The 13,519-nt window shown below is 44.9% G+C and overlaps 1 protein-coding gene across 1 annotated transcript in view; it reads right to left on the reverse strand.

Annotated features, from left to right (window-relative positions):
• The window catches only part of Znf462 (zinc finger protein 462), a 135,150-nt gene that overhangs the window by 13,571 nt on the left and 108,060 nt on the right, over positions 1-13,519 (reverse strand). Inside the window, 1 exon segment of the mRNA XM_040738234.1 lies at positions 10,768-10,991. Within this exon segment, the coding sequence (XP_040594168.1) occupies positions 10,768-10,991 (224 nt within the window).

A 13,519-nucleotide genomic window follows, 5' to 3' on the forward strand; every position in this document is an offset into this window, starting at 1 on the left:
GCTCTATTGCAGCAATGAACATTATTGTACGCGAGCCTTTCCTTCTTGCTACGTTTTCATTTCATGACCGAAAATTCCAGATGTGAAGTTAAAGGGTCAGCTTCAAAGGGGCAGAGTTGATGAGGGTTCCAGTGTGTTTTCTCAGTTAGCTTCTGAGAGGCACAAATGTCCTTCCTGGACCTGGTGGCTGGTGGGGTAACTCACTAATGTCTGGGTGACGTGGAGGATGAGTTGTGGGTATTCAGAGCCCCACCCCCGAGGACCAGAAGCTTCCTGTCTCCACGATATTACCACCAAAGCTGGCAGCTGAAGGGAGACAGGGCAGGCCCAGGAGTCTCACGCTTAGAACTCTGGTCCTCCCCAGCATCTCTCAGGTAAAAGGAACCGCGTGTGTTCCCTAAACACGTGTGGTTCAGATTATAAAACTGTACACTGACCCACGTGTGCCGTGAAAGCCACGGGTGAGTGTCCCTAGACCAAAGTCCCAGCTGAAAGTCACCAACCTCATGACTTGACTCAGTGCCTGGAGAAGGCAGCTGTGCTTGGGAAATGTGAGAATTGAAGCCCACAAGGTGACCGGCAAACGCTGACTCCCAAGCTCGGAAATGATGACCCCGTGACACCCCTTCCCCAGCTAATGGAAGCTTTCGCGGCCTTTCTTTACCTTGCCTTCTTTTTTACTATTTGACTGTTTGTTTTGCGACAGGTTTTCTCTATAACAGCCCTGGCTGTCCTGGAACTCTCTTTGTAGACCAGGCTGGCCTCGAACTCACAGTGATCCGCCTGCCTCTGCCTCCTGAGAGCTGCAAATAAAGGTGTGCGCCACCCACGCCCAGCCACAGCCTTTCTTATTTGCTGGTTATGAACCATTCAGGAGATGGGGGAGGGGAGGCAAAAGAGACTTACATCTGTTCTTAGCATGCATCTCCTGGCCCCTCCCCAAACCAGATTGATTTAATATGCAACCTTGCTAAAATTACCAAGTTAAACATGCATTCCCATACTGCGCCCAGATGGGAACCCAGCCTTACGGAAAAGATGGATACGGACATGCTTTGCTGGTGACAGAGTGGAACTTGTCGCCCTCCTCTTCAGGTGACATCACAGACGTCAAGTAGGGAGACGGTGACAAAGCAAGGCCACCTTACGTTTCCTGCCTCTGCTCGGGGCCAGAGAACAGCCGCCTATCAGCTGCACACGACACCCAACCAGAATGGTTGTGTTACCTACAACTTATTATCACCATCAGCACAGCCAGACGGAACTTTTCTTTCCCCCTAGAAAAGGTGACAACAGAGAACATGGAACCACGGCTGGCTGCTTATGTCAGTAATTCCTGGTGGTCACTAGCAGACACTGTGGTGTGGACAATGACTTACACACAGGCCGAGAAACTTGTCCTGCAAAGGGCCACATAGTGACTGCTGTAAGCTTTCCTAACCACAGAGCCTCTGCCGCCAGGCCTACACTGCTCAAAAGCCACTAGGCACACTACGTGACGATGCATGCAAATAAACACGTGTTTACGGAAAGCAAAACAGGAAATCTGTACTGCCTCAATAATGCTTTTGAGTTTTTCATCTGCTGAAAAATTTCAAACACTTTCTTGGATGATGGGCCACGCAAACTCAAGTGGCAGCGTGCTACAGTTAGGCCACTGGCCACCCTTTGCCAATCCCTGACTTAGGCACAGCTGCTAGCAGATATGTGGCTGTCTTCAGAAATCAGATGGGGATATAGGAAGGGAATCAAAGTGAAGAGCAAAATATTATCTGTAGGGCTGTCCACAGGTTGATGGCCAGGGATGCGGCTTTAAAATGCCAGTGGAGAGATGGCTCGGTGGTTAGGAGCACTGGCTGCTCTTCCAGAGGGCCCAGGTTCAGTCCCCACATTGTAGCTCACAAGCGTCTGTAACTCCAATCTCAGGGGACGCAACACCCTCTCCTGATTTCTGTGGGCATCAGGCACGCGTTTGGTGCATGGACACACACTCAGCCCAGATACCTGTTTACACAAAGCTAAATACGATGAAAATTTAAAAAGCGTGTGGCATTCTCAAGAGTTATAGTGAGAGCTTAAAGGGAGGACATTTGATGTCCATCCAGGTTGTCCTGAATGGCGGGATTCCTTTCCTCTTCCTGGTTGAATGATATTCCGTTGTGCGTACATACCACAATTTTTTTCATTTTTTTCACACACCAGTAGGCGCACATGTGGCTTCCATGGAAACACTATAACGACAACAGGAGCACAGGGTGGAGGGGACACTAGGTCTTCTTCACTTTACATATTCAGAAGAGGAACAGCTGGGTCACACAATGGCCCAAGGCACCTCATTCACCGTGCCTGGCAAGTTGCCCACTAAGGTATATCTCCAGTTCTTGTACTGTTTTCTTCCTCTAATATACAAGGGGAGTGTCTCGCTAACACACTAACCGGCCCGGCCTGACCTGGAACTTACTCTGGAGCTGAGGCAGGCCGTGAACTTACAGGCATCCTGCTTCAACATCTGGGAGGGCTGACTTGACAGGCCTGAGTGACCAGGTCTGGTTTAATTTTTACCTTCTTGAGGAACCTCCTGACCATTTTCCACAGTAGTGGGACCAATTGACATCCTTATCAACAGGGAACAAAGGTGCTCTTTCCTTTGGGGGGTCCATAGCACTACTCCATGAACCTCGATAATACATCACCTTATTTATCAACTACATCTCAATTAAGTTGGGATGCTCTCCGGAGAAAGGCTGTAAGCTGTGCTGTACTCTTGCTCTACGGATGCTTCTATCAAGCACTAAGCACGTTCACCCGTGACTCTCGCTTTAAGCGTGTGTGTCCTGTGTGCATAGAGATGGTCTAGGGTAGCAAACACTTCTTGCTTTGTTGCGAGTATTGCCAGAGCAGATTGGTAGGTCAGGCATGTAGTTCACATGCAATGAGTGTTTTATTTAAATTTGTCGGTGACATGGAGACCCATGAGAGCACAATTCACAATATTTGCAGCCCATAAATTTGCTTGCTCGTGTCAGAATAAAGCTGGACACTTTCTAAGAGGTTTTAAGAATATTTAGTGAATATCTGTTACATACTGTAAATGTATGCAGTGATTTTTGCGTGCATCCCTTTGTCCTTAGACTGCTGTGTACAGAAAGCCGACTTCCACATCAGAAGATGAGAACGCAACAGAAAGCACATGCTACAGCCATGATATGGACTCTCTTCTCTTCAGGAGCCAAAGCTCAGGCTTTCGCTACTATAACAAACCAGCTGGGAACATGCAAAAGCACTCACAGGACACAGAAAAGAATGGCCCACTATGGTGAGACTGACTGATCAAAACAAAAAAGGAAAAAAAGTGGGGGATGGTATTGAAAACAATGTTGAGTTGCAAACTCTGATGGGCAAGTGGCATGCCTTGAGATGTTTTCTTCAATATAAAAGTCTTGTTAAGAACAGTACGAACAGAGCATCATGGAATAGCTAGAAGGGTCTGGGGCACAGAAGACAAGGGCCAGGTTCATTCTTGAAACGCAATTCAGTTTTTGACAGTCTTAACTTGACCAAATTCCAGATGAAGCCTACTTGTGTGGAAGCCTTGGTATGTGATAATTCCAAGCACCAGTTCTGAGGAAAGCCAGGAGAAGGGCAGCAACAATAGGTTCTAATCTGGCCAGTTGAGCTGTTGCCAATCTTCTGGACCCAGAACACACAAAGACAAAAGACGCTGGCAAGGCCACCAAGTTTTGATAAGTTGAACAAACAGGCTTCTTCAAATTTCATCTTTGAAAACTGATTTCACAGATTCATTTTGAGTTGAGTATCTCTAGCAGCAGAGGTGCACTGTTAGCTTGTAGAAGGAAACACAGGAATGTGTCTGAAGAGAAGCAAGTTGGTTTTGACTGGGGAAGACAGTCGATACTTTCAAAGGTTATGGGTAAATAGTGTCTTTGTCTAATGTTGACTTGATAAATATTGTCCAAGGCTCTTGGAGGCACACACCTCTGGAAAGCAGTCACATTTCTTACTTGTCTGATTCTGTTTTCTCTGTCTTTCCAAACCCATGAAAGAGACAGATGTCCAGCTGACACATCAACAAACAAAGCCAACAGTGTTGAGATGAAGCCAGGCTCCAAAGAGGTCTAGAGCCTGTGGAAGTCTTCAGAAGCGACGACAGCTCATTGGTAGTTAGTTCAGAAACTATATACAATAAAAGTGTGGCTAATGGTATGTCTGATGGTTTGGAATAATGGAAGATTTATAGTGTTGAGATTCCTTTTATTGTTTTATAAAAAAATAAAACTTGGGGGTAAATATTAGGGAGTAAATCTGAGAGATCCACAGCGCAACAAAAGGCCACTCAACCCCTTGGCCCCTCCTCTTCCTCCTCGATGTGTCCTTCTACCTCCCTCTGAGAGAGGCAGGTCTACCCAGGCCAGACAGAATGTGAACACTATTCTCTGAACAGAGGTTGGATTCTATCTCAGAGCAAACAACAAAAACAGGTTGCCTCCAAAGCTATAGTTTAAACCTAAACTCATTTTCTGAAACATGGACTACTGTGAATTTCATGAATTCTGAGCCCAGAGCTTGCTGCTTGTTTCTGGGTTGAAGGTTCTGCCGTTTCCTGGAAACACACATGCATGCAAGCACACACGCACACACACACACGCGCGCGCGCACACATTCAAAGATACACATTTCTTAGCATTCAGTTGCTTGAGGCTCCATTAGGATGAAAAAAAATTAAAACCACTTCAAAGTAAATTCAATTAGTAAATGTATAATGCCTGAATAGACTATTTTAAATGTAATATACCGAACACAACAATTTTATGAGAAAACCAAGTTAGAAGTAATATATTTTATGTTTCTTTAAGTAGAAAACAGACTTCAGGATCATAAAGAGCATTAACAAAGTATGCATAGACTTAATCTTTTTTATTAAAAAGTGTGCTTTTTTATTTTAAATGTGAGAAATGTAAGCTTTGTTTTCCTTTAGCAAGACGTAAAGGCTCATGGGAACTGCGGGGAAGCGTCACTGCCTAATGTTTTGTTGTGTATGCACAGGGGGAGGGGAGGATAAAAGCCAGCCTTTCAGAGGAGAGAAAAAGACAGGGAGTGGACGGCTCATAAACATGAAACAGCTGCACTATTTACTTTCGATCCCAGGAGATGACACGTGATTCCTTGCTGGCTGACAGAGAAAGGTCTAGAAGGACAGGGTTCTGTTTGTCACCTCTAAAAATGAGGGTCCTGATGGTCGCCCCTTCTCCTCTGCACTCTGGCTTCTGAGGATAAACATGGCAACCTACATCGAGTGCACTTGACATTTTGGTTCTTAAATGTAATGATGTATTTGACTTCAAGGACCCTTTCTGCTATCAGATGCTTTCTATCCGCCCGACACACGATACTGGTGTCTTCAAGGGTCCTTCCTCAGGTTTACAGCCTTGGCAGTGAGAACTCAGATGTCCAAGGTTGGGAAGCCCAGCTCTGTTCAATAAAATCCTTTGAGGGGAAAACACATCCTACAATGCCTTACAGTTTCTTTTAGATTTTCTCCTCCATACAATACCCCGTAAAGTGATTTGTGACACAATATATAAAAAGCAATACACTTTAACAGTGTCCTTTTGAAAATGTGGCAGCAACCCCCAACTTGCATTTTATTCTTGAGAGCTTGCGCATTAATCACGCCCTATTGGTTCAACAATCAATTTGGTAGGAAATAGCACAGAAACTTTGCAACACTGAAGACTTACTGTATATTTGAGTTTGGGGGTTAGAGTATAATTCACTGACCATCTAATCTATTTTAAATGAACAAAATTTATTTTTTAAGTAGATTTATTCATTTGTACAACCCTCATCCAAGTCAGTTTAGGAATCTCTTCACCTCTGAGATGATTCCTCATATTCTTTATAATAAACCTCCCTTCCAAGATTCAGCCCCAGGCAACTTCTGAGCTACTTCCTGTTGCTACAATTACGAATTTTCTGAAAACTCACATAAAACAGAAGTCTGGCTTTTGTCCATTAATAAGATCTGAGATCCATCCATGTTATTAAATGTCAGTTATTCATTCCTTACTCATGAATCATTTTCCACTGGGTAGACAGTCTGTATTCCATTTATCCATCTAGGGCTGGAGGGATAGCTCAGTCATTAAAGGGTAGGCTCACAACCATTTATCCATCTACTTTAAGTCAGTGTGGTGATTTGAATAGGAAGGGCCCCTGTAGGTTAATAGACTTGAATGTTTGGTCACTAGTAACGATGCTACTTGACAAGGACTAGGCGGTGTCCCCTTATTGGAGTAGGTGACCTTGTTAGAGGAAGTATATCCCTGTGGGTGGGCTTCAAGGTTTCAAGGACCCAAGCCAGGTCCAATGTCTCTCTTCCTGCTGCCTGGGGATCGAGATGTAAAACTCTCAGCTACATCTCCAGCACCATATCTGCTTGTGGGCTGCCATGTTTCCCGCCACGACAATAATGGACTAAACTTCTGATTGTAAGAAAGCTCCAATTAACTGCTTTCTTTGTAAGCATGGTCATGACGTTTCTTTACAATAATGAAAAACCGACATTGAAGACAGCCGGAGTAGGATTCCTGGGTCTGATGGTAACACAATGCTAACGTCTACACCGCCTGCCCAACTCCTCCCAAGTGGCTACACACTTTCACGCCCCTACCAGCATCCTACATTTTTCACTTTCTCCCATCCTCAGGGATATCTTAGAACTGACAGCTTAGTACTGACAGCCTGGTATTGACTCCCTTGGTAGATAGTGAAAACAATGTTTCTTTAATCTCTACTTTGCAAGTGGTAGATTGTGTCAAGGATCTTTGAATGGACTCATTTACCCATTAATTTATCCTTTGTTAGAAAAGTGTCTACTCAGACCTTTCACTCATTCTGGTTAAAACTGAAATAGTTCTTCGTGGGTGCTGGTTCTATGGCCTGGCCCATAAATACTTGGCAAATGTCTGCTTCAGGTCTGTTTCTTAATGCTACCCTTTAAAAGCAAACATTTAATTTTGATGACATTCAACTTAAATTCTTTTTTTCCCCTTAAGGGCCACTGTTTTTGTGCCTTATCTAAGTATTATTCTGTCACCTAATGTCTCAGAATACCCTATTTCACTGTTTATAGGTTAGCCCAAATATGATCAATTTTAACTGGTTTTTGTGTAGATTTATATAAAGACAAAGGGTTGAAATTTATATAAGCAAATCCAATTGTTCCAGAACTATCTTTGAAAGAACACCATCTCTCTGTTGTATTATTAACATGCTTGATGAAAATCAGTTGGCTGCATTCACATGGCAATCTATTCTTAAACTTTTTCTTCTGCTCCTTTACACTGTGTATCTGTTCCTGTGTTAACGCCACACTCTCTTAAATACTGTAGCTTCACTTAAGTTTTGAAAGCAAGAAGGGCTGAGTCTCCCAACTTTGTTTCTCTTCACCATTTACACAAATTCAGCAGTTCTCAACCTTTCTAAAGGTGCAACCCTTTAATACAGTTCCTCATGTTGCAGTAATTCCAACCATAAAATTATTTCATCGCTATTTCATAACTGTAATTTTGTTACTGTCATTAATCAAAACATAGATATCTGCCTGATAAGCAGGATATCTGAAATGTGACCCCTGTGAAAAGGTCATTTAGCCCCCCAAAGGGGTCATGATCTATAGGTTGACAGCCCCAAAGGGGTCATGGTCTATAGGTTGACAACCCCCAATGGGGTCATGATCTATAGGTTGACAACCCCCAAAGGAGTCATGATCTATAGGTTGACAATCCCCAAAGGGGTCATGATCTATAGGTTGACAACCACTGGACTAATCTATGCCATTTGCACTATGACATAAATTCTAGGTTCAGTTTGATTGATTTCTATTAAAAAACAAGACAAACTTCTCACTGGATGGTGTTGGCGCACGCCTTTAATCTCAGCACTCAGGAGGCAGAGGCAGACGGATCTCTGTGGGTTCTAGGGCAGCCTGGTCTACAAAGCGAGTTCCAGGACAACCTGGAATGTTACACAGAGAAACCCTGTCTGGAAATACCGCCCCCCCCAAGGAACACGACAACAACAACAAAACACACAAAACCAAAACCAAAAACTTTGCCAAGTTTGGGCAGAGATTGTATTAAATCTGTAGGTCAATTTAGGGAAAATGATCAATACTGAATGAGTTGCCTATTTTCATGAACCTTGTATGGACTACAATAATGTAGGTCTTCTGTTTCTCCCAGTGGGACTTTGTAGGTCTTACAGATCTTAGGTTAATTTTATCCCAAATTAGATTTCCTTCCTTTTGATGTTAATAGCTAAAATTAATCTCTTACAATGCTTGTTTTCATTATTGAGGAATTTATTTTTGTGTGTGTGTGTACCTATCTTATATTCTGCTACCTCAGTAAGCTCCTGAGTATTCTAGTAGCTTTCCTTATAATTTCATCAGGATTTCTTAGCTACTCAGATTTGTGAATAAACAAGTCATATTCCTAGCTACTTCTCTCAGGCCTCTAATTCCTTGTTTTTGTCTTCTAGTCATTAACATTTTATCAGCAAGTTCCTTGAGCACACTGACAGCCTTTTCCATGAATTCTGAAACTTGCATACCGTTCACCCTGATGAACAACCATGCTCTCCTAGTGTTCAACACCAGTGTCCATCACCTGAAAATCCAGTTTCAACTGCACTGAATTACATCACTATGTGGTCATCATTTAGGAGAGGAAAAAAAGAATAGAAAAAAAAAAAGAAAGGGCTACTATCTATGATCAATCTCATAAACTTAGTAACAGACACAAAGATGGAGACCACTGGGCATGCACAAAGAGGCGACTCCTCTGGCTCAGGCAGGTACTCATTGGCACTTCGTGAACCACAAGAAAGGACAAAATTTAAAAACATACCATAGCATGGCAAAAGTATAACAAAAATCATCTAAACTATAAGATAGCATTGCCAACTTTGCATTTCAGGCCTTCGAGGGCATGGTTGCCTTTATGCTCCACAGAGTTTTCGCTATATTGGAGCACAATTCAGGTCACAAATAGTCTATGGAACATAGACTGAGTGTCACATGTAGGAAGTTGACAATCAGAACGAGGACTTCATCTACTCGTGCCAGGCTTCTGAGCATATCGGAGCAGCTTCCTAATGCATGCACAACGAGCAAAGTTACTTCTAGGATTTCTTTGTTCTAAAAGTCCTAAAATTGGCCCTGTCTTGTCTTTCTGGAGAACCCCGCTACCCAGCCCACATTCCCGAGCTCCAGCCTTCAATCCCCACTCCAGAAGCCTATGACTCCATTATTTGGCTTGGTTTCTAACATTCTCTGGATTTCCTAGTAGTCTCTGTGAAAACTAGGGGAGAATTTTTCTTCCTGACTTGCCCCGTTTCCGGAGACCAGCCTGAAGGCTGGAATGCTATAATAAGAGGATGACTGTGCATAAATGATACCCACATGAATGACTACAAGACGCTTGACCTGAAATACATTTCCCCCTGTTAGGATGAGAAATGCCCAGGAAGGCAGAAGCTTTAAAGGATATGGAAATTTCCACTGAGGTAATCTAGGCTTTTATTCTCAGCTTTTACTTCAGGGGTAGTCATGGGCAACCGGAAGCTGCCATCAAGCCATCAAATTGTGGACCTGAGACAAAGCTTTGGCCCTTACCAAGAGATGACTCAGGCCAAAATATTTATAACTTGGGACTGAAAGGCCCAGAAAGAGTGGCTGAGTTTCTGCTGAAGAGGATACAGAACGAGAAATAAGGGAAATGACATCAAAAGCACTTTTCATTACGCCTTGAGTAAATGCTTACTAGGTGTTTTGAACTCAGTTAATTAGAAAGGAAACAAATATTAATCCTAACTCCTCCTGTGCCTGGGGCCCTATTCAAAACCTGGAGTAATCACCTAGAGCCACAGTAAGCCAAATAAACCCTATACCACCAAGTAAGAGAGCCATCATGCATGGCTCTAATTCTCAGCAAAACCACGGAAGAGAATTTACCCCACAAACTCCATCATGTGTCCTTTCTCATCCATTAAAAAAAATCAATTTCTTAGATTGCTCAGATATGCACAATGATGCTTTCGAAAGTCTCTGTAATCAGCAAAACCCTGGTAAGAAGGACCATGACTGAGTGTTCAAGCGGCTGCCAACTAAGAGCCCAAAGACTGTCATTATTTGTTGGATAAAGTTTTATTCGGACACTACTGTGTTCAGACTGCTTTCTTGCTGTAGCAATAGTGGGTTTGAGCAGCTGCCACTGAAATCATACACAGCCCACAAAGGCCAGCAGAGCTACTGCCTGCCCTTTACAGGGAGTCTGCTGACACTGATAACGAAACAGATTTGGAAGACAGAAAAATTTTAGTCAGTACAAAAAAAAAAGGCGAGAGAAGGTACTTTACATATAGTATAGACAAAATTACATAAAACACATGAAACCAAGTATAGAAAAGGCCGCCCAAAGCTTTAGAGGGTGGAGGTTATGAGTGACTTACTCATCCTACCTATTTTCCTTTAACAAGTTCTACAATGACCTCCTATGTCTCTTATTCTAAGAATATGAACGTTTACTGTGATTATTACTTTAACTCGGCTCCCCGTCCTGCACACAGTGGGTATGACTTCCAAGACCGGTTTTCCCCATACCTTGACCTGTCTCCCCACCGGGGCCCTCCCCACAGGAGTCCTGAGGTGGGCGGGGGGAGGCAGGAAGTCCTGGGCGTAAGTACCTTATGCTCGTCCCGAAGGTGGCCGTCCAGGTCCTCCGTGTGCTTGGTCTCATAGTAGCAGAGCTGGCATTTGTAAGGTTTCAGGTCCTTGTGCTTTTCTATGTGCTGTTGGAGGCTCTCGTCACTGGAGCAGGTGAAGGTACACTTATCACAGCGGAAAACTACTCCCTGCAAGTATTTTGACAGTTTGGAACGGCACACCTCAATGGGGACAACTCGCTCTTCTGTGGAAACAAATCGAATGGAGAGATGGGCGGTTTTTACTGACGGAAAGCAGATGTTCCTTCTTGGGGATCAATCGCGATACTTCTCGGGGACGGGGGGGTGGGGTCTCGGTCTGTGGACAACACACACCCATGCACACTGTCCCTCCCTGGCTCCCCCACTTGGCACAGCTGGCTACTTGGAAGACCAAAAGCTTCTGTGTACTTCACAGCAGGAGGGAGGCGTAAATAGATGCGGGGCAGGCGGGAAGGCGCTAGGCAACTTCCGAATGGAGGCGACGAAGGCAGGGAGGGCGTGGAAGTGGCTGCCACCTTTACCAACATTAACAACCACTGACCAAAACCGTTATAACATTCTTCCGCGGGGGCGACGACGGCTGGGTGCCCGGTGTCTCCGAGGGAAGGAAACGGCTCTTAACTGGGCACCTAAGCACCGCCGCTGTGTCTCCCCTCCTAATGACGTCATGACTTCCAGTTTACTCCCGTTTTCAGAACAAACAATAAGGAGCGGAACCCCACTTACAACCTGGGCATCAAAGCAGGGATCTCAGCCGTGCTCGGCAAGCCCTCTGTCACTGAGGTGCGTCACCGGAGCGGCACGACCTTTGAAGATACGGTCTAAAGTTCACTGACACTGCAACGGACAGACCCGAGCCATGATACCCAGGCTGGCTTCAATACTGCTTCTATGCCTGCCCCCCCCCCCCCCCGCAGATGCTCTCGAAGACTCCCTTCTCAAGTAGAACAGCCAGGGGACTCGCAAATAGAACAGCAAACCTAGAAACCAACCAACCAGTACACTTAGCTTACAAGTGAAGTGGCTGTGGGCAGCACCGAGGGGGAACCAGTGAAGAACTGTGCCGGTCTAGGGAAGTCTGCGATCCGATTGCCACCGGAGGGAGAAACCTCAAAGCAGGGAAGAGTAGCAGACTCGGGTGCCTCTCCCACTCACACACCAACTGTTGTAGGGCTGGAAATGCATGCGCTTGTGTATTTTGCACTCTCTCACCCTTGTGTTTAACTGCTCAAATTAAATTTCACACCAGTCTGCCCAGAGTATTGGCACACGTGCCAGATATCCATAACTGGGATAAAATTAAAATCTGTGCTATATATGCAAGAATCAAATATAGCATGTGTTTTCCTGCTGAGTCTGGATTTCAGAAGACTCTGGAAGTTTACAAATGGATGCACACAACATATACTTATATTATTTAGACACAGCGATGTATTATTAAGTCAGAAAAAGCATGATTTTATTCCCAGAGACACCGAGTAGCGATGCCAGTCTTTTGCATTGCCGATGAGACTGCCTCCTCCAGCCTCCCCGTCCTTACTGGCTGCATTCGGGCCCCGGGGAATGTCCCCCACCCAAAATCATGTCTTCATCTCAACCGCAGCATTCGAGCTGTGGGGCACTCGCTGCCTTGGAGCCCCTGAAAGCAGTGCCTCATCGGCCAGCAAAATGCTGGGCAGGGAACACGTGGAGGGTGATATCTGCAGCATACTCCCCAGAGATGGAATGCATATGTTATTTTCCCTATACAAAGAGTCAGTTGCTTATTTAGAAACATAAATATTTTTAAACTAAAGTATAGCAGACATCTCAGAAACACATGATTATAAAGTAATCCACACATTTTCTTAGAATAGCAAATGTTTAAGAGTCTTCTAAGCCATTCAGTTGCACGGTTTGGTGTAACCGGATGGGAGATGCCTTGGCATAGACTAGTTGAGCCTGGAGAAGTCCATGTTAGTGTCTTCTGCCACCTTATTCCTGGATTTCTTTTCCTTTTTTAATTTTAATTAATTAATTTTTTTTTACATTCCAATATCCATTTTCCCCTCCCTCCCCTCTTCCCACTCCCCCCCCCCCCACTCGCCCCCACCTCCCATCTGCTGCTGGGAGAGAGTAAGGCCTTCCCTAACTCCTGGGTTTCTTAGGAGAAGCGTGGCTGACATCTGGGGGCCGGACCATTCTTTGTTGTGGGGCACTGTCCTATGGATTGTAGAGCGCTTAGCAGCTTCTTCAGGCTTCACCCACAGGATTCTTCTAGTGCTCATTCCTGGGATACCCCCAAATGCCGGCAGAGTAGTGCACCCTTTGCGAGGCCGGAGGACACTCAGCAGCACCAGGCATGAGCTATCGTGGCTCCACTTAAGGTAGAACCGACCAAGACCCTCAACTGCTGCGTAGGGGAAGAGGAGGAGCAGCCACAACAGGGACCAACAGGCAGGCTGAGGTTGAGCTCACGGAAAGGGCTGCCGCCACGAACATTTTTGGCACTTCCTTGAGGCTGTTCGGCCCTCCTCTTCCCGCTATACTTGTTCCTGATTTATCTTGTCATCTTTACTGTTTCCTCTTTTATTCTTTGGCTCCAGCCTGGTCCATCTGCCCTAGATCTGTCAACCTCAGTGGGGATGAAGAACAGCTGGGCACACTTTTCCATGTGACAATGCCTCAAATGCCACGAGGACAGCCATTCAGTCACTCAACAGTCTGTTTCCCATGGCCCATTATTGGTTCT

The sequence above is a fragment of the Mesocricetus auratus genome, unplaced genomic scaffold (genome assembly GCF_017639785.1).
Source record: "Mesocricetus auratus isolate SY011 unplaced genomic scaffold, BCM_Maur_2.0 Super-Scaffold_6730, whole genome shotgun sequence".
In the NCBI taxonomy this organism is placed as follows: domain Eukaryota; kingdom Metazoa; phylum Chordata; class Mammalia; order Rodentia; family Cricetidae; genus Mesocricetus; species Mesocricetus auratus.